Source organism: Leopardus geoffroyi, chromosome A1 (assembly GCF_018350155.1).
Source record: "Leopardus geoffroyi isolate Oge1 chromosome A1, O.geoffroyi_Oge1_pat1.0, whole genome shotgun sequence".
Taxonomy (NCBI): domain Eukaryota; kingdom Metazoa; phylum Chordata; class Mammalia; order Carnivora; family Felidae; genus Leopardus; species Leopardus geoffroyi.
The window spans coordinates 132,254,977-132,279,818 of NC_059326.1; the positions used below are offsets into that span (position 1 = coordinate 132,254,977).

The 24,842-nt window shown below is 36.0% G+C and overlaps 1 protein-coding gene across 10 annotated transcripts in view; it reads right to left on the reverse strand.

The window, feature by feature from the left end:
- Positions 1–24,842, reverse strand: part of ADAMTS6 (ADAM metallopeptidase with thrombospondin type 1 motif 6) — a 321,406-nt gene that overhangs the window by 51,030 nt on the left and 245,534 nt on the right. For 8 of the 10 annotated variants that reach the window (XR_006716243.1, XM_045494590.1, XM_045494585.1 and 5 more), the window contains 3 exons: positions 23,121–23,284; positions 22,557–22,695; positions 5,049–5,178 (listed from right to left, as the gene is read on the reverse strand). Coding sequence is in view for 9 of the 10 variants with exons in the window: in XM_045494590.1 (XP_045350546.1) it covers positions 5,049–5,178; positions 22,557–22,695; positions 23,121–23,284 (433 nt within the window). In the remaining variant the exon portion in view is untranslated. Of the gene's footprint in view, positions 1–5,048; positions 5,179–21,796; positions 21,886–21,960; positions 22,696–23,120; positions 23,285–24,842 lie in introns of those variants that run through there. The other 2 variants (XM_045494597.1, XM_045494602.1) reach the window with 2 other exon arrangements.

The following is a 24,842-nucleotide window of genomic DNA, read 5'->3' on the forward strand; positions in this document are numbered from 1 at the left end:
TTGAGGATGTTAAATTAATAGTATTCAGAATTTGAGATTTTTAAAAATATTTATTTATTTATTTTGAGAGAAAAAGAGAGCATGTGCACATGTGAGCACACACATGCATGTGCACAAGTGGAGGAGGGGCAGAGAGAGAATCCCAAGCAGGCTCTTTGATGTCAGCTCAGAGTCCAACACAGGGACTTGATCTCACAAACCTTGAGATCACAACCTGAGCCAAAATCAAGAGTCAGACACTTAACTGACTGAGCCATGCAGGTACCCTGGTACTTGGAATTTGAAAACAAATACAGATCCTTTCCTCAAAATAGGAAAGTATATTTCAAATAGATTAAAGTTTACATTTATTTTTTTTTAATTAAAAAAAAATTTTAATTTATTTTTTAGACAGAGATAGAGCATGAGCAGGGGAGGGGCAAAGAGAGAGGGAGACACAGAATCCGAAACAGGCTCCAGGCTCTGAGCTGTCAGCACAGAGCCCGACGTGGGGCTCAAACTCACAGACCGTGACATCATGACCTGAGCTGAAGTCGGACACCTAACCAACTGAGCCACCCAGGTGCCCCAAAGTTTACATTTAAAATAAAGAAGAGGGGCGCCTGGGTGACTTAGTTGGTTGAGGTCCAAGTCTTGATTTCAGCTTAGGTCATGATCCCAAGGTCGTGGCATCAAGCCCTGCATTGGACTATACTCTGAGCATGGAACCTTCTTGGGATTCTCTCTCCCTCTCCGTCTCTCTGCTCCTCCACTGCTTGCACTCACATGTACTCTCTATCTCAAAACAATATATAAACTTTTTTTAAAAAAGAAACTTTGAAAGAAACTTTAAAAGTACATTCTTAGAGTGGATGAGGCCTTCCTAAACTATGAAAGAAATAAAAGTTTGATAGCTTTTCTATGTAATATTTTAAAACTTCTATAAGTAAAAATAGATAACAGCACCATAAAAATATGGAAAACATACGACAAACTCAGATAAAATATTTGGAACAAAGGTAAAAGACTAAATATCTTTAATACATTAAGAGTTACTAGAAATCAGTAACAAAATGAGAAACACTTCAATAGAAAAATGGGATAGGATAGGCCATGGATCAGAAAAGCAAAAATAAGTAATACAAATGGCAACCGTACATAATTTTTCAATGCTCATCCTTATCTGCAATCCAAGAAATACAAAATAAAACAGCAGTTAGATACCGAGGCTTTTTTCTCTATAAAATAATCAAAGATTGTTTTTAAAACAATAATATCCAGTGTTGTGCAGTTCAGGGAAATGATATTCTAAAATGCTCTTATTGGGAATATACATTCATATATTATTTCTGGAGAACAATCTGACAATGTTTCAAAGGCTAAAATATATTTCCATCTGAACAAGGAATTCTATTCCCATTCATTTAACATAACAGCATAATTATAGAGAGCAAAGTTTTAGTAGCAAAAAATGTTAATACTGTGGTATGTTAAGGGATCAAAAGCTAAGACACAGCCAAAGTTATTCAACAGTGGAAAACCAATTTAAGTAAACAGGGACATATCTACTGAATATTTTAGAAGATATTTAATGTTCAAAATATGTTGAAAACTGACTACAAAGCGTCATAAATCATATCATACCATTTTGTTATATACATAAACAACAGAAAAACATAAACATAGAAAATGTAAACATAGAAAAAAGACTGAAATATATATATATATCAAAATATTAACAGTGGTAGTTTAAGTATTACAAGTATTTTTAATTTTCTTATTTTTACTTACCTGTTTTCTAAAATTTTCATGCTTTAATATGTACAACAAAAAACAAATATGATTATTACATCATATCTGAAAAAAAAAACTTATCTTCTTTCCTTTATTCCATACTCATTTAAAGTATTGTTGGGGGTGCCTGGGTAGCTAAGTCAGTTAAGCATCCAACTCTTTTTTTTTTTTTTTTTTTAATTTTTTTTTTTCAACATTTATTTATTTTTGGGACAGAGAGAGACAGAGCATGAACGGGGGAGGGGCAGAGAGAGAGGGAGACACAGAATCAGAAACAGGCTCTAGGCTCCGAGCCATCAGCCCAGAGCCCGACGCGGAGCTCGAACTCACAGACCGCGAGATCCTGACCTGGCTGAAGTCGGACGCTTAACCGACTGCGCCACCCAGGCGCCCCAAGCATCCAACTCTTGATTTCAGCTCAGGTCATGATCTCAGAGTTTGTGAGGTTGAACCCCTATGTTGGGCTCTGCACTGACAGCGTGGAGACTGCTTGGGATTCTTTCTCTCCTCCCTTTCTGCCCCTCCCCTGCTCTCTCTCTCTCTCAAAATAAATAAATAAATAAATAAATAAATTAATTAATTAATAAACAAACAAAAAAACAAACAAACTTTTAAAAAAGTGTTATTGAATTCACTAGTCTTTCAATGATTTTTATCTCTAGAATACCAAGGTCTACTGGGAATTTTATCATATACAACAACCATTCTGAAGAATTGAGATTTTCTTTTTCATAGTCTCAATTCAAAGGAATAAAAAAGAAATTAAGAAGGAACTAAGAAAAATATGGACTAATTAAGAGTAATATTTTAAGCTCTTTATATCTTTAGCTCTTTCTGAAAAGAAGTCGGCCAAAATTTTCTTTTTTCATATTCTCTTTATCTTTCTTTTTCCAATTCCATTCTCTTGTCTCCAAACTTAAAAAAAATATTATAGGGGCGCCTAGGTGGCGCAGTCGGTTAAGCGTCCAACTTCAGCCAGGTCACGATCTCGCGGTCCATGAGTTCGAGCCCCGCGTCGGGCTCTGGGCTGACGGCTCGGAGCCTGGAGCCTGTTTAGGATTCTGTGTCTCCCTCTCTCTCTGCCCCTCCCCCGTTCATGCTCTGTCTCTCTCTGTCCCAAAAATAAATAAAAACGTTGAAAAAAGGAAAAAAAAATATTATATAACTTTAGTGAAGTTAATAAATAACTTATAAAATAAATAACTTACATTTATTTATTTATTTTGGGAGAGAGAATGTGTACGAGAGAGTGCACAAGAGAGAGTGAGTGTGGGCATGCATAGGAGCTGAGGGGTGGGGGGAGGGCAGGGAGAGAGGAAGAGACAGACAATCCCAAGTAGGCTCTGTGCTGTCAGCACTGAGCCCAATGCAGGGGCTCAATCTCAAGAAACCTGAGATCATGACCTGAACCCAAAATCAAAGTCAGATGCTTAACCAAGTGAGCCACCCAGGTGCCTCAATAAATAAATTTATTTTAGAATTACAAAAGGAAAGGAAACTTAATTTTAATTATGTATGTTAATTTGAATGTCAACTATCTCTAACTATAAATATATATCATATAGATTATATATTATAGTTATTACATTGATCTATATTATATATATAACATAGATACATAGGTAGATAGATAAACAACTCCAATGTAATATCTAAACCCACAATACATGGGATGGAATGACAAACCACTGAAGTCTCAAGAGGGGTTCGAATAGCATTTAAGCCTAAACAAATAAAAAAGCTGAAGCCAAAATAGAACAGGTGTGACCAGGACCACTCAGACGTCTTAAAAGGCCGATCAAATGTCAAACATAATACTCAAATTCCTGAATGTCAGGAAAGTAACTTGATGGGTTGAGAAGCACAATTACATGAAAATAATGTTGAAAGTTATAAGAAACATGGGAAGGGAAAAAATTTTGCCCATGGTTTTTAAGCAGTTTTTATAGCTTGTGTAGTTTCCCCATTTCTTTTGAGTTAAATTTACAACAATAATTGGCAGAAAAGAGAAAAAAGTTTCAAAAATCAAATGTGTATAGGTGTGCCTGGGTGGGTCAAGTCAGTTAAGAGTTCAACCTTGGCTCAGGTCATGATCTCATCTTGTGGGTTGGAGCCCCGCATCAGGCTGTGTGCTGACAGCTCAGAGCCTAGAGCCTGCTTTGGATTCTGTGTCTCCCTGTCTCTCTGCCCCTTCCCTGCTTGCGTGCTGTTTCTCCCTCTCTCTCAAAAGTAAATAAACATTAAAAAAAAAAATCAAATATCTTTGGGGCGCCTGGGTGGCTTTGTCTTTTCTCATGTAATCATTGCCTTTTTTTTTTTTTTTTTTTAATTTTTAAAAAGTAATCTCTGTACCCAATGTGGAGCTTGAACTCATGACCCTGAGATCAGGAGTTGCATGCTCTATAGGGGCACTCGGGTGGCTCAGTTGATTAAGCACCTGAATCTTGATTTCGGCTAAGGTCATGATCTCACAGTTTGAGCCCTGCATCAGGCTCTGCCCTGGGATTCTCTCTCTGCCTTTCTCCTACTTGCACTCTCTCTCTCTCTCTCAAAATAAATAAATAAACATTAAAAAAAGAGTCTTGGGCCGGCTGGTTGGTTCAGTTGGTTGAGCATCTGACTTCGGCTCAAGTCATAATCTCACTGTTCATGAGTTCCAGCCCCACATTGGGATCGCTGCTGTCAAGGCACAGCCCACTTGGGATCCTCTGTCCCTGGCTCTCTCTGCACCCCCCTTCTCTCTCTGCCCCTCCCCCACTCATGCACACAATTGCACGTCCACTCTCTCTCTCTCTCTCTCTCAAAACTAAACATTAAAAAAAAAGTCTTTAGGCCTTTAGGATAAATATCTGGAAAAGATAGGACTGCACACCAATCTAATGGGTTTTATTGAATTTAAGATACCATTATTCTATGTACCATTAAGATAAAAATAATGATGATTTTTATTGTAAGTAACACACTATCAATTGCAAGATAAATCTCAATTTCCAAGATGTTAAAATGTGAAAAGATATGTGCCTTAGAATTGATGAAACATGATAATTTCTAGCACTGTGCCAGATCAACCTACTGAAGTTCCTGCTTTTAAGGATTAATAACTGAAACCTATGGATAAATAGAAATCTTAGCTCAGTGAAAGGGATATCAAAATCTACCCTCTGTGATGCTTTCTCCCCTTTTCATAACATATGAATATGTTTCCAAATATGAGTAGCTAATGCTTTTCTCTTTGCACTTAAAAAAAATAATTCTCATTTCTTACTCTTACTTACTCAGGTGGGCAGGGCTCAGTGTTGCAGGCTCTTTGATTTTCAGGTGGCTTACTGTCAGGGTCACAGTAATTGTTCTGGACAATAGAGTTGTCGTCCAATCTTTTACAGACTGCCTCCTGTCTTTGGACACCTTGAGAAAAGGAGGACATCATTAATTGAAGAGTAGTTTACTTTCCAATAAGTTAGGTATGCATAGCTTTCCTCTGGGGAATCAACCTCACTGGATCGCTGCTGTCTTATCTGTTCCAGAAACACTTCACTGCTTCTCTAAAAAGGAGAGAAGTCCTGGTCATTATACTGCAATTTTAGGCAAAATTATTGTTCTCATATTTAGAAACATAACTGTTTTCAAGTTCAGAAAAGAAACTATTGGCAATTGTAAACAATTAATATTCCCATTTGTATATTCTTCTTCGTGCTTTCCTTAAAAAAAAAAGAACAAAAAACAAATCCCCCCAACTTCATTTTCCCAAAATATAATCAGATAAAATGTATGAATATACATTTCAATGCAAAACAATGGCTGTACATCTATTTAAAAATAAAGCAATAGGGACAAATTTACTTTTTGATATTTTATAGGACAAATCCCGTCAATTTAGTCTTTGTGAGGAACACATCACATTCACACATTTCATTCTTTTTCTTCCACTTATAGTTTTATTTCTCTAAAAGCCCACAAAGTCTAGAATTTAGAGATTGCAGTGGGCCTCTTTTGCACTCCAACCCAATAGTCTGTTTGCTTTAACAGAGCTGGCCCCCTGTTGATTATACCATTGTCAAACAGATATATATATATTCCTTGAAATAGTAACTCAGTAGATTATTATCTTAGATTATTAGTCTATGTGACCTGTTTGTCACAGCTAAAAACACTCTCATTATAAAACTGTAAAATTCTAAGTATGTGTTAATTATTTATTGGCAAAGGTATCCACCACAACTTGCTCACAATTCACAAAATACAAAGACACACACAGACACAATCTTATTTGTAAACATCCCTGGTGAGTAGACCTTATGCAGTCTCATTTTCTCTTTAGTGTCGAAGAATCTAAAGAAGCAAAGCTAGGTATACCAAGATACCAGAGAAAAAGTAAAACTAAAAACAATGCTATATATTTCAGATCATATAGAGGTCGCAGGTTACTCCTGGAATTGGAAATAAAAGCATAAACTATTCCCGACTCCCCGACCTCTTCTCTATAACCAGGTAAGCTAAATTACCCGCAAAGAGTTGTAAAAACAGCATTAGCAATATATCCAGGAAACCACAGCTTCACACCTAGCCAGACCCACATGAACCTACAGTTTTGCCTTTATTTTTTTTCCAGTTGCTTTTAATAGCACCCTGAAGAAAAGACTTTAATCTCAAATTAGGGAAATCAATGTGAAATAAGATCATTCACTGAAGGAAATTGTCACCTGAAGAGTCATACACCAAATACTTGCCCCAAGATCCCTTTAAAAGTCGTGGAAATTTTGCAGGTGGAGGTGCCTCAGGCATCATGCAATTCAAACTTCTAACTAAGCAAGATAGGGAAATCTATGTCTCTGATCAGGAAAATTACCAAGTACTGTACCCTCCGTGATGGTGGTGAGCAGTTGAAAAAGGTATATTTTACTGTTTGCAGTGACCCAAGCCTCTTACTAATCTCTTTCAGTAGGTTTTTTTTTTAGGTTTTCCTAAATTTAGGGGCCTAAAACGTAGCCAACAACTTACTGGCAAAATGTCTTAGAATATGTACTGTATTCATTCCCTCCTAACTCCTAGAATAGGCCAAATCTCAGTTTATGTGACAACAGTTTGGAATTTCTTAACTATTAAACTTTAGATTTTTGAGGGAGGAATGATTCACGTCAGGCATAGCTGTGATCCATTCACAGATGTTCCACAATATTCATCAGCTAGCTCCCCATTGTGTCATTCCAGTGGGCAGATAACTAAGTCCATGTGACCCACCTAGACAGAAATCTCCACCATTAGTCATAGGGTCAACTTCCAATTGCCACAGTTCTTCCACCCAGTTCAATATGTTGTTCCTATCAGGAAGAGTGGGGATTATTTTTATAAGTCATCATGGTTATTTTTTTCAAAGTCATTCAAATATGATTATACTTGGAGAGGGGAGACTCAAACCACCCACTTACACGGAGGACTTAAACAACTTTACCCAACTTTGATAATTATGTGTAATAATAAAAAAAAATCTTATTTGCAACAAGAAAGTTGTCATTCAATTTAATACCTTGGCTGGTTTTCAGAAAAGAATAAACGTTTTCAACACTACCAAATGGAACTGTTACTCTGCATCAGTGCCAGAAACATCCATTCAGTTTCTACAGGTTAAGAAAAAATTCTACTTCCTTTAAGTTAAGCCTAGAAATGTTGTGTGGTTATAATTATATTTGTTTTTAAAAGTAGCCATTAATGTAAAAGAAAGGCCTCTGCAATTTGAATCACAGGTTGAGACATTCATTATTATAGGTGAAATTTATGTTTGATCTTAAGATAAATTCTAGCCAAGTATGTTTCTTGAAAAAACTTAACTACATAACATTAATTGTTGAAAATGTGGAAAAGAAACAAACCACAAACAACAAAATAAAAAATATCCACAGTCTCATATCTTTTTTCTGGATCTTTATTTTTAAGGCTATTTTGCACTTTGGTGGGATCCAGTAATTCGTTTAAAATTACATAGTACACATACTAAACACGCCAGTTAAATGTGGTTGATAGGTCATTCATTCATGCATTCATTCATTCACTCATTCAACAGAGAATAGTTGCTAAGTATAAGGAACTGTGCTTCTTAAGAGATATTGAACTAAGTGCTAACAATTACAAATTGACTTCATTTTGGTCATGCCTTCCAGACTTCTTAAAGACCGAGAATTAGGGTATTGTGGGGTTCACTTCAGGTTCATGAGTTCAGAACACTATTTTTTATGAAGTAAAAATTAAAGTCCTTGAATAAACAGTTGAAATTACTCTGTTTCATGAAGATGCATCTTTCCTTGCATTTATCTTTTATTTTCTTCTAAAATGTTCTATCAGACAGTGTGGTATTTCACACTCAAGAACTGACTATACCAGTAATCTATTCCAAATCTTCTGACTATGCTGAACTATCTTTCTCCAACAGCATAAGAATCCCCTTCCAACCTTTAACCCCACACTTGGCAGATTCAGAGATCTTTTTTTTTTCTTTGTTTCCTTTTTAAATCAGTAGCAATAGGATAACTCTAAACCAATGTACCTAATTTAGGATGGATTTTGAAACACACACTTTGGGCCTAAGGGAAATGCAGCCTTTAGGTGTAGAAAATAGAAAATACAGATCATGTGGAAATAACCGTCCCCGGAAGTGGAACAGTTAAGCATCCCACTTCAGCTCAGGTCATGATCTCGCGTTCTGTTATTTTGAGCCTTGTGTCAGTCTCTGTCCCGACAGCTCAGAGCCTGGAGCCTGCTTCAGATTCTGTGTTTCCCTCTCTCTGCCCCTACCCAGCTTACACTCTGTCTCTCTCCCTCTCTCAAAAATAAATAAACATTAAAAAAAAATTTTTTTAAGTAAAGTAATCTGTAAAACACTGCTAAGGAGTTGATTTAAATCCCGTTGGGAATAATTACATCCAGTTACACAAAGTTACTGTGTTTTCAAATCTAAGGACTTATAGTTTATAAGCAAAAACATAAAATGTCCACATGACTAGTCAGTATATGTCCAATTAAAAACAAATTCTAGTGACTTAGCGTCCACATCCCTGGAGTATGCAGATGATCTGCAGAATAATGGTCAAATTTAAAACTACACTAATTGCATTTTATTTTCACACATCTAAAGTTACTGGCATGAGAATTCTATACCTATTTTTTAATTTAATGTCACCCCTCTCCCATGCTTAAAAAATTAATGTTTTCATATCATAAAGTTTAAAAACAAAGATGCCATTATCAATACATATTTACTTCAAGCTCTCTAAAACGGGTGTATCCTATATATAGATTTTTATTTTGCTTATCAAAGAATAAAATATGATGGTTCTTCATTTTTTTAATGTTTTATTTATTTTTGAGAGAGAGAGAGAGCATGAGCAGGGGAGGAGCAGAGAGCAAGGGGGCAGAGGATCCAAAGTGGGCTCTATACTGACAGCAGAGAGCTTGATGTGGGGCTTGGACTCACAAAACATGAGATCATGAAGTCGGAAGCTCAACCAACTGAGCCACCCAGGCACCCCCCAAACATGAAGTTTCTTAACATGGAAACATAACCCTTAATTTAGTCTGTAAGTTTAAATTTATCAGGTCTTATATTTAATATTTAATTTTTAGCCGACAGTTAAAAATTACAGATGATCTATTTTCCCACCAAAGGTTCTCTTGCCCAGTGAGAGGAAGGAATACCCAAATTAATCACTGCTCTAGCTATATATCAGGAAATGGTTTTTAGTATTTTGAAATAGCATATACCCCAGGAAAATGATCATGAAGTCCAGTAAGCTGCAAGTGAGTCCTGGATGGAATCTTTTATCCACTGTGCTTACTCTAGGAGATGCTGATAGTTCAACTGAAGAACATAGGGTCTTGGGCTCAGCAGCTACATTCCTAGGGCCAATCCTGAGTAAAGGCTCCAGAGACCATAGTGCCTCTCAATTTCCTCGCCTCCTTTTCAATCCCTTCTCTATTCCCCTTATAAGCTGCTCAATGTTCTCATATCCCATCTAGATCTTCTTTTAGAGAATTAAATAATTTTGTAAACTCCTTTGTAACAATATTTGGAAATATATTGCCTTTCACAGAACAGTTGATCATTTTAAAAGCAGAGAGGTGGGCATTCAATGCACAGAAATTACCGCCTGAATTTCACTTGAAAGAATGACATGTGGTAAACTAAGAAATAAATGGGGGAGGTTAAATGCAGCAGAAAGATTTTCTAGGTCTTTTCAAATCTACTCTTAAGACTCAACATTCCAGAGCTAGCCCACTCAGTAAGTGAGCAATCTATAACCGTATGTGAATGAGTCAATAATGGAAAGAGAGGTATAAATGTATCCTTGGGATTGAGAGGCTAACCAACATCTAGATAATCTAACCTAGTGGCATAACTCATCATATCAACAGAAGAAACAGTTTTCTGAAGAGGAAGGGGGTGGGGGGATGTTAAAAAGTTAGAGCTTATACTACAAATGTGGCTGGTGGCTAAGGCAGTAATTTAGTTAACCACAACATCTATAAAGTAGCTAGCAACCAAGACAATACTGTATACACATGGCCAGCAATATTAATTGAATCTAAATCTTCACTCTAGATAGCATCCAAAGAACAACAAGCACCAGGGGAAAAAAGTCTCTCTGCTCTGCCTCTCACTGATGGAATCTGTGACTATTGGCCAGACACAAGCATTTGCAGGGCAGAGTAAAGCCTACCTGCCTTGATCTAACAGCTGACACCCAGGGTACCAATCAGTTCCACCCATATGCTTTCTCCTTCTGAAGTTCTTCCTGCCAGTTTTTATTTTTCATAGGCTTCCTTTCTCATCTTTTCCTTCTGTCTGAAGCAAGACTAGATGTTCCAGGGAAATACAGGATTATTCAGGAAAAAAAAAAAAAAAAGCCCACAACTCTAAAATATTATATTTTTCTTTGAAAGATTTTATTTTCAAGTAATCTCCACAATCAACATGGGGCTTGAACTCACAATCCCGAGATCAGAGGCCACATGCTCTACCCACTGAGCCAGTCAGATGCCCCTAAAATATTGTATTTTTCTACAGTAACTGTGTTTAGTGATGGTAAGGTAGGGTAGGGAATACACATATTGCATTTATTTGAAATCATACTATCCCTGGAGCGAATTTCTATTATTCATTAGTTATTACCAGTAATTTCTTCTATGGAAAGTGTCTAACTTAACACACCAAATTCCTACTATGTCTAAGGCATGGTTTCTCATTATCATAGGAGGGCAAACTAGTCAAGGGACAAGTCTTGACTTCAATGAGATTACATTAAAATGGGGAGAATAAGGCAAGAACCAATATGATTATATTATGGAAAATACCTTATCTAATAAAATAATGCATTTTCAGGTCTAAAGGTGTTAGTTTTACAGCCTCCCTATTTTGTTATATTGTTGTCTGATTTCTCTTCCTCTGATCTTCACTGATATTAAGCACTCTTTTCATAGCCACAGGTCTATAATTTTGTCCCTTTTCACTTTATCTTCTTATTATACCTATTTGTGAGTTCTAAGTAGTTTAGGGAAATAACCTAAAGTAAGTTTTCACTCTCCTTTGTAAAATGAGACCATCAAATTAGGTCATTTCTAATGTTTGCTCCACATCCAAAATTCTACGAAAATTGTCTCCTCTTTTCTTCGTCCCCAATTCAATTGTTTAATTTTATTCCCTTTTAGGCCCACTCTGCCCCATATTCTACAGAATATTAAGTCTGGAAAACAGGCATTTGTTAGATTCCTTTATTTGTGTAGTCTTGTTTCAGTGCTTGAGTTCTTACCAGTAGACATACACATCGGAAGGGGCAGACATGTCAGGAGGCAGAACACTAACTAGAAATAGAAACTTGTGCCAGGCAAGCTTCCTATGAAGAACTGACTCATGTTATACTAAAAAGAAACCTCTGTGATCCGTAGGACTTATTTTTGATATTTTGTTACAAATTTTAGAGAAAAGGGGCGCATGGGTGGCTCAGTCTTAAGCGCCAACTTTGGCTCAGGTCGTGATCTTGCAGTTCGTGGGTTTGAGCCCCAAGTCAGGCTCTGTGCTAACAGTTCAGAGCCTGGAGCCTGCTTCAGATTCTGTTGTCTCCCTCTCTCTCTCTGCCCTTCCCCCACTCATGCTCTGTCTCGCTCTCAAAAATAAATAAAAACATTTAAAAAAATTTTAGAGAAATGATGTTGATAGTCCAAGAAGACCTGGAGCTTCTCCTACACACTGTGAGGATTTACTACCAACAGAGAAGATTTTCTTTTACTATTATTTTTCCAAAGATTTTATTTTCAAGTAATCTCTACACCCAATATGGTGATCAAACTTAAAACCCCAAGATCAAGGGTTCACATGCTCTACCAACTGAGCCAGGCTTTTAAAGACTTTCTTTTAATTATATATAGCACCTCTTTCTTTCTTAGAACCAAAGAGTAAATATTTCAGATTTAAGTTATAAAAAAGCTGTATCACTTTTAAACTATTTATTTCCTCAAGTAAAGAAAAAATGGGGATAGAAATATCAGAATCAATAGTAATATTAATAGAATAAAATTGAGATGATGATGTTTACCAGTAAAAAATGCTTAATTTTTTTCAAAAGCATTTTATGCATAATACCTTGTAAAGATGTATAATATTATGACTGTTAAAAATGTTATTTTGGACAGAATTTTTGTGAAGTGAAACATAACCTGTGACACACAAATCACTAATACAATAGGAATGTACTTCAACTTTGCTTTCAGCCTTCCCCAAGTTTTTCAGTGAGCTAACATGTATGCAGGTCCAATCATGTTAGGGAAGAATATAATCTCTAAAGCAATAGAAATGAGATGAAGTAAGAAAGAAAAGAGTACTAGGGAAAATGTTTTGTGTTAGCAGAGACTTCCTGCCTTCAGCTATACATCATAACATAAGAGAAAATGCGGAGTAAACAATAAAAACTGTCAGGTTATCAAATTAACTTTTATATGTAAGACTTTTTACATGAAATTGGAAATTTTAAATAATATTAAAAATACACAGAAGAATTAAAAAACAACTTTAAGTGTATTATATAGGGGAAGCCATATGCTTAAGTAAAAAGATAAATAGAAATAATTATTATAGATAAATAAATGAGCAAACATATTAACTTCCAGAACTGTGAATCAAGCAAGAGCATAAGTTTGTCTAGAGAAGTTACTCTTCTTAAGGGCATGCTATATGAGAACCAAGCCAGGTGCAATTGATGGCTATAGAGCCTAGGCTTTCAGGAGCTGTGATGTTCACAGATGCCCTGCAATGATGCCTGGTACACCTAAGCCCATATATTATAGGGTACTCTTCCTTCCCGACATTGAAAATGACCTAAAAGAAGGGGATGGCAGGAGAAAGTGAATAGGGGAAAGCCATGGTCAATGCAATGATAGACTACTGTCTAGACCCACAAGTATTTTATATTTCAAAGACCAAAGAGAAAATTTGGGAACAACAAACAGCTGAATGCACATCTTTATTATTTCTAAACTCAAGTCACTTTTTACAAGGGGCTTGTATTATTAAAAATATCACCGTGATCTATTTTATGTCTAAGTTGGTATATACGGAAATCAAACATAAAATCACTCTCATAGTTTCAAACAATAGTACATTGTGTAACTTCACGCAGAAACGATCTATTACAGGGAATTTTTCTCAAAAACTAATTATACAACTACATTTCTTAAAAGGGAAATAAAATGGCAATGAATAAAATGCTTTTAATTATTCAAACTAAAATTTCCATCTGTTATCTTTTACTTAACTCTGAAAGTGACTTTTGGATGGTAAATCCCAAACCAAAGAGAAGCAAACTCAGTTATAAGATTCAATTTCTTAATGTCTTTCATACTTAATTTCAATCTCAAGTCTACTTTGAATCTTGAGAAACAACTGGATTTTGCTTTCCTCTCTACTCCATTTTGGGACTTCTCCACTCTAAGTTTGTGTCAAAGTTACAGCGTAGATGTCCTTTATAAGCTTTAACACATATGAGTTATTATTATGATGATGTCTATAAAAGTCAATGCTGGAAATACTTGTTTGTTTGAGGCACATTCTGTTAGCTCACTAATACTGTGAATTGGCCATTATTAGTTTATGTTAAAATGTTAAAAATGTTAACATGTTAAAAATGTCTGGTATGTTGGAGTGCCTGGCTGGCTCAGCCAGTAGGGCATGTGACTCTTTTTTTTTTTTTTTTAGAGAGAGAGCATGAGCAGGGGAGAGAGGGAGAGGGAGAGGGGGAGGGACAGAGAGAGAGAGAGAGAGAGAGAGAGAGAGAGAGAGAGAGAATCCCAATCCCAGGCAGGCTCCATGCTCAGGGCAGAGCCTGCCACTGGGCTCAATCCCATAGCCGTGAGATCGTGCCCTGAACCAATATCAAGAGCCAGGTGCTCAACCAAATGAGCCACCCAGGCACTCCAAACATGTGACTCTTGATCTGAGGGTTGTGAGTTCGAACACCATGTTGGGGGTAGGGATTACTTAAAAACAATTTTTTTTAAGGTTATTTATTTTATTTTGAGACAGAGAGGGCACGGAGCTGAGGATGGACAGAGAGAGAATCCCAAGCAGATTCTGCACTGTCAGTGCAACACTGATGCAGGATTCGAAACTCACCAACCAAACTGAGATCATGACCTGAGCTGAAATCAAGAGTTGGATGAGTTGGACGTTCAACTGAGTGAGCCACCCAGGCACCCTTAAAAATAAAATCTTAAAAAGAAAAGTTAGGTATCTTAGAATTAGCAAAGAAATTAAAAGAACCTCGCTGAAAATGTAAGGCATTTATCTGTTTGGTACTATGAGAGCTGTTCTCTTTTAGTCAGGTATGAGTATTAGCATAAATATTGTATTATATATTTTTTTAATAATTACTTTTTAAAGACAATTTAAAAATTATTATGTTATAATGGAATTAGTATACTTTTAAGGGCACCTTTTGCTTGCGTTGTGCCATTTTTGAAAATGAAATATATAACATGAACACATAGTGCTTACATAGAAACAATGTAGAAATATCCAACTTTTTAAAGAGGCCAAGGCAAATCTGCATGATTAAATAAATTTGAAAAGTCTGTCATTAATAAATGGAATAGTGTAGATTTTTACATAAACTTGTTAAGTAGTAGATTGCAAAGACGAATTTGCTATAGGGTCTTTTTAAATATTTAGGTGTGTTCTTTTTTAAATTTTTTCTTTCTTTCTTTCTTTCTTTCTTTCTTTCTTTCTTTCTTTCTTTCTTTGTGCTTTAATCACCTACCAATCTTGATCTGAACTAACAGAGATAGAGAAAGGAAACATATTCAGGACATATCAGAAGGAAAACTTAATACAGTTAGGAAGGAAAATTTTACACAGCATTCAAGACCTCTAGTTCCTTAACTGGAAGTACGAAAGAGGCTCTAATTTTAAACACTGAACATCATCATACCCTGATTAAGGAGTTTACATGCATTTCCTTTTCTTTCATAAAATGAAATTCAACTCATTTGGAAGGATGGGAGATGACTAATTTTTATCCACTTTAATGACACTAAATTTTAACTTAAATCAAGAGTTCTCAAACTTTCTTGGTTCATGATACCAATGTCTCAGTAATTTTTTCACAACCCTAACCCTCCTACGCAGAAAAAGAAAAATCTAAGAGTTTTATTTATTAAGTAGTTAGGTCCAAACAACTTAGTAATAATCAGTGTGGTATATACCCAATGTCACTGTGTTACCATTGAAAATATACAATATTTTTCTGTGCCTTTTGTGAGTCTGCTGCAGTGTTCTGGGTACCATAGCACAGTTTGAAAAATATGGGCCTACATCAGGAAAATACAAAATAGTAGTGGTTGGAAACTATGTAAAGCATCTTAAAAATATTAAGGAGTAGAAACCAGGTCCTATATGCATAAGAATTCAGATGAATTAGGTGAAATCATAAAAAAAGGTCAATTAAAAAAACTGTTCTAGTGAGAAAGAAGAAACATATAGAATATTTTCTAAGTCTATATGCTACTCATGCACATACACACACACACACACACACACACACACACACACACACGGCTTAAGATGACATCCAGGGAAGAAAAAGAAAAATAAATAAAATAAGCATGAAACATACAAGAAAATTTGATTAGGCTATGTAAATGTAAAAGAAAAATAATGGTAAAATTTTAAATGGTCAATAACAATTGACCAGAAACATTCCTGAATAACCCCACAGTATATATATGAAAAACCTCTATTTTGATCTCCAAATAAAATAAAAATTGCCTATATAAATAAACCTGTCTCCCTCCACCTCCTCCTCAATCTTAATATAGCTTTAGCTTATCTTTTCTCCCTGACCTGCCTGCCAAGCAGTGTTCAACAATGAGATGCCTCTGATTGTCAGCAGAAACTTGATCAAAATGAGTTCTTTGGTATGCAATCTTTGTACTTTCACATAAAGAGAAAGAAAGAAAACCCTAGACAAACAAATTTAGAGAAAATAGTCAGAAGTGTCAATAGAGCCAATTGGAGGTCAAAGACTGTATGTTTAGGGTATAAATTTAAAATTAATGTAATTAATGTAAATATTTATGTATTTCTGACTTTTCTTTGTATCACAAACAAAGCATTCTTAAGACTTTCTTTCTAACAGAACAGGTGCAAACTTGAATGCAACAATACAGCATGGACTCTCAGTTAATTGGCTTTGGAGGCTTTGCTTTAAAACATAAGGGTTGCTTCAAATAAGAGGGGGGTTAAAGAGACTTTGGGGTAGAAAGAAAATGGTTTAAATGATGGGAAATGAGAGCACATCCAGAAATGTAGGGAAGGAAATGATCATGAATACTGTCTGTTGGCATTTTGCAAAGATTCATTCCCTAATGAAACAAAAATTTCCTGTAACAATAGATGACCTTCTCTAAAACTATGGCACAAGGAGAAAAAAGAATGTTATTGTTTTTCATAAATATTGAGTTAAAACAGGAGCCATATGCCTCTGACTTATGGGTCTAAATTAAAGTTGGTTGAGTATACAACCACTTATTCACTGTAACTCCATAAGTACCACAAAAATTTCAAATTAGAGGAAGAACTTCAGAAAACCTACTTAGCACAATTTCACTAGATCTTAGCCAAAAGACTGAGAAGCACGGTTGCAGCTAGTTTTAAAAGCATTGATTAGATGCTTATAAATGATCCATCAGGTAAAGAAGAAAGCACATAAATAAACTGAAGAAAAAAAAACCTTTCTAAAGGCATATCCAATCTGATAGCCACACTAAAGAAAATTATGAAATTAACTGGAATTCTATTACATTTTTACTTTCTCCTCTGATGTCCCATTCTACTTTCCAACCCCAGATACTTATAAATAAATCTCATTATGTTTGCATTTAACTAGTAGCTCATTAAAAACAAAGATGTGAGTTAATGTTACTAATGGTATTTGCATCTGAATGTAAATTATTTGAATACTAAATAAACTTTCCATCAGCCTCAATGGCAGTATTTTTTTTCTACTGAAACTAAATTTATTTAATACCCTAGTAAAATTTTTAATTTTAAGTATCTAACAGTATAAAAAGCACAGAGGAGATTTGTAGATTTCTAATGTGTTAATACAAAGTATATGACTACATACATGCAACCTACAGGCAGAGGGGTGGAAGGGGGAAAAAGAAGACTGTGGTTGAGGTCTAGTAATGAATAAATAAATACAGAAGTAGATATGACTCATATTATAATATATTCTACCACAAATGCTGTAGCCAAAAGTGCAAAATTTTTTTTCAAAATAATGGAAGATGGATGATAATGGCTGGGACTCTTACAATATACCTCAAGGGCTGTGGGAAAGCCAACCCAACCCACTATGTAGTCTGTGTACATGGTGGCTTGTAGTTTGTTCAATGGCAGTATTTCTTAAACTTGGCTGCACATTAGAACTACCCAGGGAGTTTTTGAAAATCTGATGCCCCAGCCACACTCCTGACAAATTAAATCAGAATTTCTGGGGGCAAGCCTGAGCATCAAAATTTTCAATGCTCTCTAGGTGATTTGAAGGTAGGACCAAAGTTAAGAACCATTCCTTTAGGTAAAGCATTTGAAAAATTAAAACTTCAAACTAGTGAAGGAGATTTTTTTGAGTAGGGATATATCTATCATGTTGCTCTATGGAGGTGGCCAACTGGTGGTAAAGCTCTGTTCAACATAAGGGACCATCTTTAATAAGAGAGAATGTTACATTTAAATAATCACTAGACACAGGTGCCTGGGTGGCTCAGTTGGTTGAACATTGACTTCAGCTCAGATCACGATCTTGTGGCTTGTGAGTTTGAGCCCCGCATCAGGCTCACTGCTATTACGCAGAGCAGGCTTCAGATCCTCTGTCCCCCTCTCTCTCTGCTCCCCGCCCCCCCATTCACACACACTCTCTTTCAAAAAAATAAAGAATTAAAATTAAAATTAAAAAAATAAAAATCACTAGACATTCAATTTATAAGTCTTGATTTGGGGAAGTTACTTCACTTGGGTTTTATCTATAAAATAGGAATAATAACAGCAATGCCTAGGCTCATGGTGCTGTTGATTGTGATCAAATATAACAGGGTGCCAGAAAATGTTTTATAAACTATAACATTTTATTTATTATTACATGGCTGAGCAGTGGAACCATTTATCATTAAAAAGACTAGCTATAAGGTAGATTACAACTGTAATATGGATTACCACCTCAATGATTTGTCACTTTGTTTTAATAAGCATTTACTTTATGAAATCTACGTGTCTGGCTCAATGTTTCTCAAAGTATGGTTCCTGAACCAGTAGCACCAGCATCAGTAGCACCTGGATACTTATTACAAGTGCAAATTCTTGGTGTCTATTCCAGACCTACTGATTCAGAAATTGGAGGCAGAACCTAGCAATCTTGTTTGAACAAGACATCCAGGTGATTTTGATGTTCAAATCTGAGGACCACATATCCAGCCAAATATTAGGAAAAAGCAAATATGTATGACTAAAATCAAAGAATGAATACACAATATTTGTTATTTTAATCTTTAAGAGCTGTACTGCAAAGATACAGTGGCATAAATTACTACTTTAAAGAAAGCCCCTAAATCTCTGTATTTAAAAATAATACAATTCTAGGGGCGCCTGGGTGGCTCAGTCAGTTAAACGTCTGACTACAGCTCAGGTCATCATCTCACGGTTCATGAGTTCAAGCCTCACATCAGGCTCCATGCTGACAACGTGGAGCCTGCTTCAGATTCTCTCTCTCTCTCTCTCTCTCTCTCTCTCTCTCAGAAAATGAATAAAACATTAATAATAATAATGATAATAATAATAATATAATTCTCTCTACCCAGCCAACTTTATCAACTAACACATTAATCATGAATATAATGGTAAGATATAAATTTGAGAATCAGATAAATCACAGATTTATCTGTGCAACACTCTGGATAAGGAATAAAGGAACAAAACTCTAGGAGGAGTTAACAGTGGTTCAGAAGATAGTTACGTTTTAATTCAGTGGACTTGGATTTCTCTCAGGAAAAGTCACAACTGTATCTTAAAAATCACCTTTATCCTGAAGACAACACCCCATAGCATCTCAATGCTCTTATTCAGGCCAAGGAAGTGTTTCATCATTTACTCAGAGAAAAGACCATTACTTAGACTGAATCACCAGCAATGTTTCCTACAGCATTAGATTTGTCACTGGGTCTGCTAAGCAACAGAGAAAAACAGTCTCAAAACTTCTTATCTTAAAAGATATCATATGAGAAATCTATCAACATCATTCCCAAATTCAAAGTTTGTCATTTACCACTAATAAAACATATGCAGGACAGTCATAGGTGAGAACACCAAGAGTCTTGTGAGATTGCAATAGAAAGTTCTTTGAGACCTTTCTTGTTTAATCTTTTTTCCATGTTTAAAGGTTTTGGTGTCCTCAAGACACCCAACACCACCCTAGAAAGATCAGAGTGAAACATCCCAATTAAGAACTGCCACCTCCTATGAAAATTAACAATTCCAAACTCTCATTTCCTACACTGGAAAAAACTAGCACGAATAAATAATTGCCAGAATAATTAGTTCCTTTTGCTCATCCACTCATCTACAAACCTTTCTTGACTGCCTAGCATATTCCAGATAGTATTCTAGGTGCAAAGTGAGTCTAGAGAGATGCACAGATGTCAGTGAGGGAGGAAGAGATTCTATGTGTCTAGGATTCAGTTTCTCAGTCAACCAAATTAGTAGTACTCAAACTCGAGCAAGCATCACAATCACCTGGAGAGCTCGTTAAAACATAGACTGTGGAGGCCAATTCAGAGTTTCTATTCAGTAGGTCTGAGGTGGGGCCCCCAAATTAGCACTTTCCAATAAATTCTCAGGTGATGTTGATGCTGCTGGTCCAGCAACCACACTTACCAAGCAAGACAAATGGCAGCTCTTCACACTATCCCTGCCAACAAGTACTGTATGTGTCTCTTCCAAAGAAGGCAATGGCCTCATGACTGCTGTCATAATCACACACAAGTGAGCAGAATTCCAGTTGCCAGAACCACCTCAAATATCTAGGACCAGTGGCTCCAGAGCAAAACGAAGAAGTTCAAGAAACAGAAAATTCTCTTTCCAGGGGCTTTTCTCCCTCTTTGTTTTTCTTTTTGTTTTATCCCCTACCACAAGAAATCATTTTTGTATTATGATTTCTCGATGCCAGTGTTATGGAAAAGAATAAAACTCCTTTAGATTTTTCATACATCTTGAATACAAAGTTTTTCTTCTAAATTCAGTTCTTAGAGCCTAACCCCCACCCTTTTTGTTGAACTATCTCCTTTTCGAACAAAAGAATCCTAGGGTTAGAAGGAACACTGAGAATTCACTTAATCCCTCCTTGGCCTCAGACAAGACTGTGTCTAAATCATCCCCAAATATAGCAATTTTCAGTACAAAGACAAACAGGCACTAAGAATTTCTCATTCAACATTCTGTCACAGAATTGAAGATACTAATATACTTTTCTTCAACCTTTTCTTCTCTGAGCTAACCAACTTCAACAGTTAGACTTTCCTCATTAGATTTCCTAAACTTTATTCTAACTCTTCTTTAACAACTTTATCCTACCTTATACTTCAGGGTCTTACTCATGTATATACTGATATCATAAAGACTTTTTTTTGTATGTGAAAGGGATAAGTTAGCTTACAGATTGAATAAAAATGAATTTTTTGGAACAAAGAAACATATCTGTATAAATGCCACCAAAATATAATAAAATGGCATTCACTTTAACAACTAATTTCAAATATCCTTTATTTTATTAAAATACATAGTAATGCTTTATCGTTTTTAGAACTTTACAATATAAATCACTAGCCATTTCACACATAAAATGGGTGGGAACTAGAGATCTTTTAAAATAAGCCACAAATTATATATAACCATGTTTTATGACACCTCACATAGGAGAAGAAATTATTATTAGTAGTAGTAGTAGTATTAATTTGTGGGTTTTTTGATGTTTTATATACTGCTTACTACTGAAGTTGGAGTTATAGCTAATCAATGATTTAATTCTGTATGAGTCTGAAAATATTGAACATATTATATAATAATCTTTCTGTGAAAATAATTTCTCCGATTCCAGCCTTGAGAATCAGAGGTGTTTAGAAATTCAGTGAGTACCAGACAAGATAGTGTAAAGTCCACGTTAAATCATATGTTTCTGGGAAGTTTAGAAAGGGAACATAGGTAATACATTGGAAATGGGGTAAAATGGGGTGATTCACTTTACTTCGATTCCTCCCATTCTAAATATCACTATTCAAAATCAGTCTTTCTTTTTGGAATGGTGAGGTACTCTAACCCAGCCTAGGCCTGACGGATAGGGTTGTTTCCTCGTCTAATGGGACCAAGGTGTACGGTGGAGGCGATGCATTTAGTCTCCAGAGAGAAGGAAGATGCTGCTTGCACAGCACTTCTACTCACCAGTCCATGCAGCAGCAAGGGTGTTGGCTTTGAAGGAAGCCAACTGTCCTGCTCTCCCAGCCAGAGGTAAAGAATTGCATTGGTGGCCACTAGAGGGAGGAGGATTAGGAATAGAGTAAATTGTGGGGAAAAGGCACCCATGAAAAACGCACATGGGACAACCAACACATCACCAACCACCGCCTAGCAGCTACCTCTCTGAGGGACTATAATGGGGTCAGCATACATCATCAACCCAGAGACCCAGACACCAGGAATTATCGTAGTATCCCAGTATATAGCCCCTTAACTTTGATGGCTGGAGAAGGGAGTTTGAATAGGTTTGTGGGAAACACACAAGCACACAAACACAAACACGCTAGCACACAGACATACATTCTCATCCCCCATTACAAGAAGTTGCATCTGTGCCGTCTGAATCTTGCTCATTTTCTTATTTAAAACTCTTGATGTTCTTTACCAAGAATGTGTTCACGAAAAGCAAACAGCCCACCTTCAAGATAGTCTTGGGAGAAGCACCAGCAGAGACACTCATTGTGCCAAGATGTATTTTACCAACAAATCTGTACAAATTACACGAGGTTAAAAACAAACGGAATATAATATAATTAAAGCAAAGTTTCTTTTGCTAAATTACAGCTTGAAGCAAACCTGCAAGAAATGTTTCCAATTAGCTTCTTTAGCAGACACAAAGCATAGCTCAGAATATATTGTGCTTTCGGTCCTGCCCTCTGGGTGGGCTGCCTAGTGGGTGTCTTACCTCCAGCACAAGTAGCTGAGCATTCTGACCAAGGCTGATGATTCCATGTAAAGCCAACTTCATTGTCTCCACTGCCAGTCCGAGTGATGGGAACATTGAACTTATACCTAATTCCCAAATTTTGTTCCTGAAGCAGAACCTGCCATTGAAAACAACTGGTGAAGATAGTTAAAATACAATGAGGCTTCATTCAGATATTTATCATTTCTTTCGAAGAAGAAAATGTCATAAAGTAAGTGTCATAGGAAATTTAAGATAACTTTTAGAACACATGCACTTATATTGAATTTTTCTCCCCCCATTTTCATGGGTAATTTAGAGACAATTCCCTCATCTGCCTTGTTTGGTTATAAAAATATTATTCAAGCAGGCACTGAGAAAATAGTCATATGGAAAGAGCAATATGGCCTAACCTTACACAAATTTTATATCCTTAGGCAAACCATTTTATCTTTATTAACCTTAATTTCACCACCTGTAAAACAGAGATAATAAAGCCTGCTCCTCTGTATCTCACAGGGCAAATAACAAATAGTAGAAATTAAGAGGCAAAGACACATTTACCATGACAATGAGATTTTCTGAGGTGGGACCTAGAGCTTCCAAGGATTCTGGTTCATCAGTTGGTCTCTTGTAGTGAAAAGCTGTCCCAGCAACATCAAATTTCCTAGGCCAGTCAATAGTCCAGGCGCCATTAATATAGTAATCATCTCCTTCAGATTTCAAAGCTAAAAAAAAAATCACAGCCTACCTAAAAATGTGAAACCTCATTTACCACAGTGCTCCTTATTAACTGCACTGGAGTGTACAATGAATAGCCATTTCCATTTTAGAGATGGGATTCTTGACCATTTTCTTTCTTTCTTTCTTTCTTTCTTTCTTTCTTTCTTTCTTCCTTTCTTTCTCTTTCTTTCTTTTTATCTTTATTTTTGAGAGAGAGAACGAGCAGGGGAGGGGCAGGGAGAGAGTGGGACAGAGGATCTGAAGTGGGCTCCTAGCTGACATCAGAGAGCCTGATGTGGAGCTTGAACTCACAAACCATGAGATCATGACCTGAGCTGAAGTTGGATGCTTAACACACTGAGCCACCCAGGTGCCCCTTGACCATTTTCTTAAGTACAAATTAACATGATAATTTTCCATGTGAATGCCAAGAAGGTATTAATGACATTTATAATGTCATCAATGAAAAGAAAGGAAAAGTTTACCTGGAATAAACACATGGAACTAGCAAGAGAAAATATAGCAAAAGGAATAATTGGGGATGAGAGTGAGAGTAGGAAGTAGACTTTTTTGTCTAAAACTTAAAATGATAATTATGTGAATATGAGGTAAAGAGAACTTGTGGTATTGTCACACAGACAGATAGAACAAGGAGCCAAACAAACAGTTAAGAAATAAACCGAAGTGAATGCAAACTGGTACAGCCACTCTGGAAAACAGGACGGAGGTTCCTCAAAAAAGTAAAAATAGAACTACCCTATGACCCAGCAATTGCACTACTAGGTATGTATCCAAGAGATACAGGTATGCTGTTTCAAAGGGGCACATGCACCCCAATGTTTATAGCAGCACTATTGACAATAGCTTAAGTATGGAAAGAACCCAAATGTCCATCGATGGATGAATGGATAAAGACAGTGTGGTATATATATACAATGGAGTATTAGTCGGCAATCAAAAAGAATGAAATCTTGCCATTTGCAACTACATGGATGGAACTAGAGGGTATTATGCTAAGCGAAATTAGTCAGTCAGAGAGAAAGACAAATATCATTTGACTTCATTCATATGAGGACTTTAAGACATAGAACAGATGAACACAAGGGAAGAGAAGCAAAAATAATATAAAAACAGGGAGAGGGACAAAACACAAGAGACTTTTAAATATGGGGAACAAACAGGGTTACTGGAGAGGTTGTGGGAAGGGGGATGGGCTAAATGGGTAAGGGGCATTAAGGAATCTACTCCTGAAATCATGCACTATATGCTAATTAGCACTATATGCTAATTAACTTGGATGTAAATTAAAATAAATAAATAAATAAAAAGACATAAAAAAAAGAAACATAAAAAAAAAGAAATAAACCCAAGTACATATGGGAATTAGAATATGACAAAGGAAACATTAATAGACATGATATGACAAAAGAAATATTAATTAGGGAAATTAGTAAAGGAAAGATAATAAGAAATGGGACTAAACAAAAGACTAACCTTTTGGGAGAAAAAAAGGAATTGCTGAATTTATATCTCATTTTTTACATGCAAATAAATACCACAATC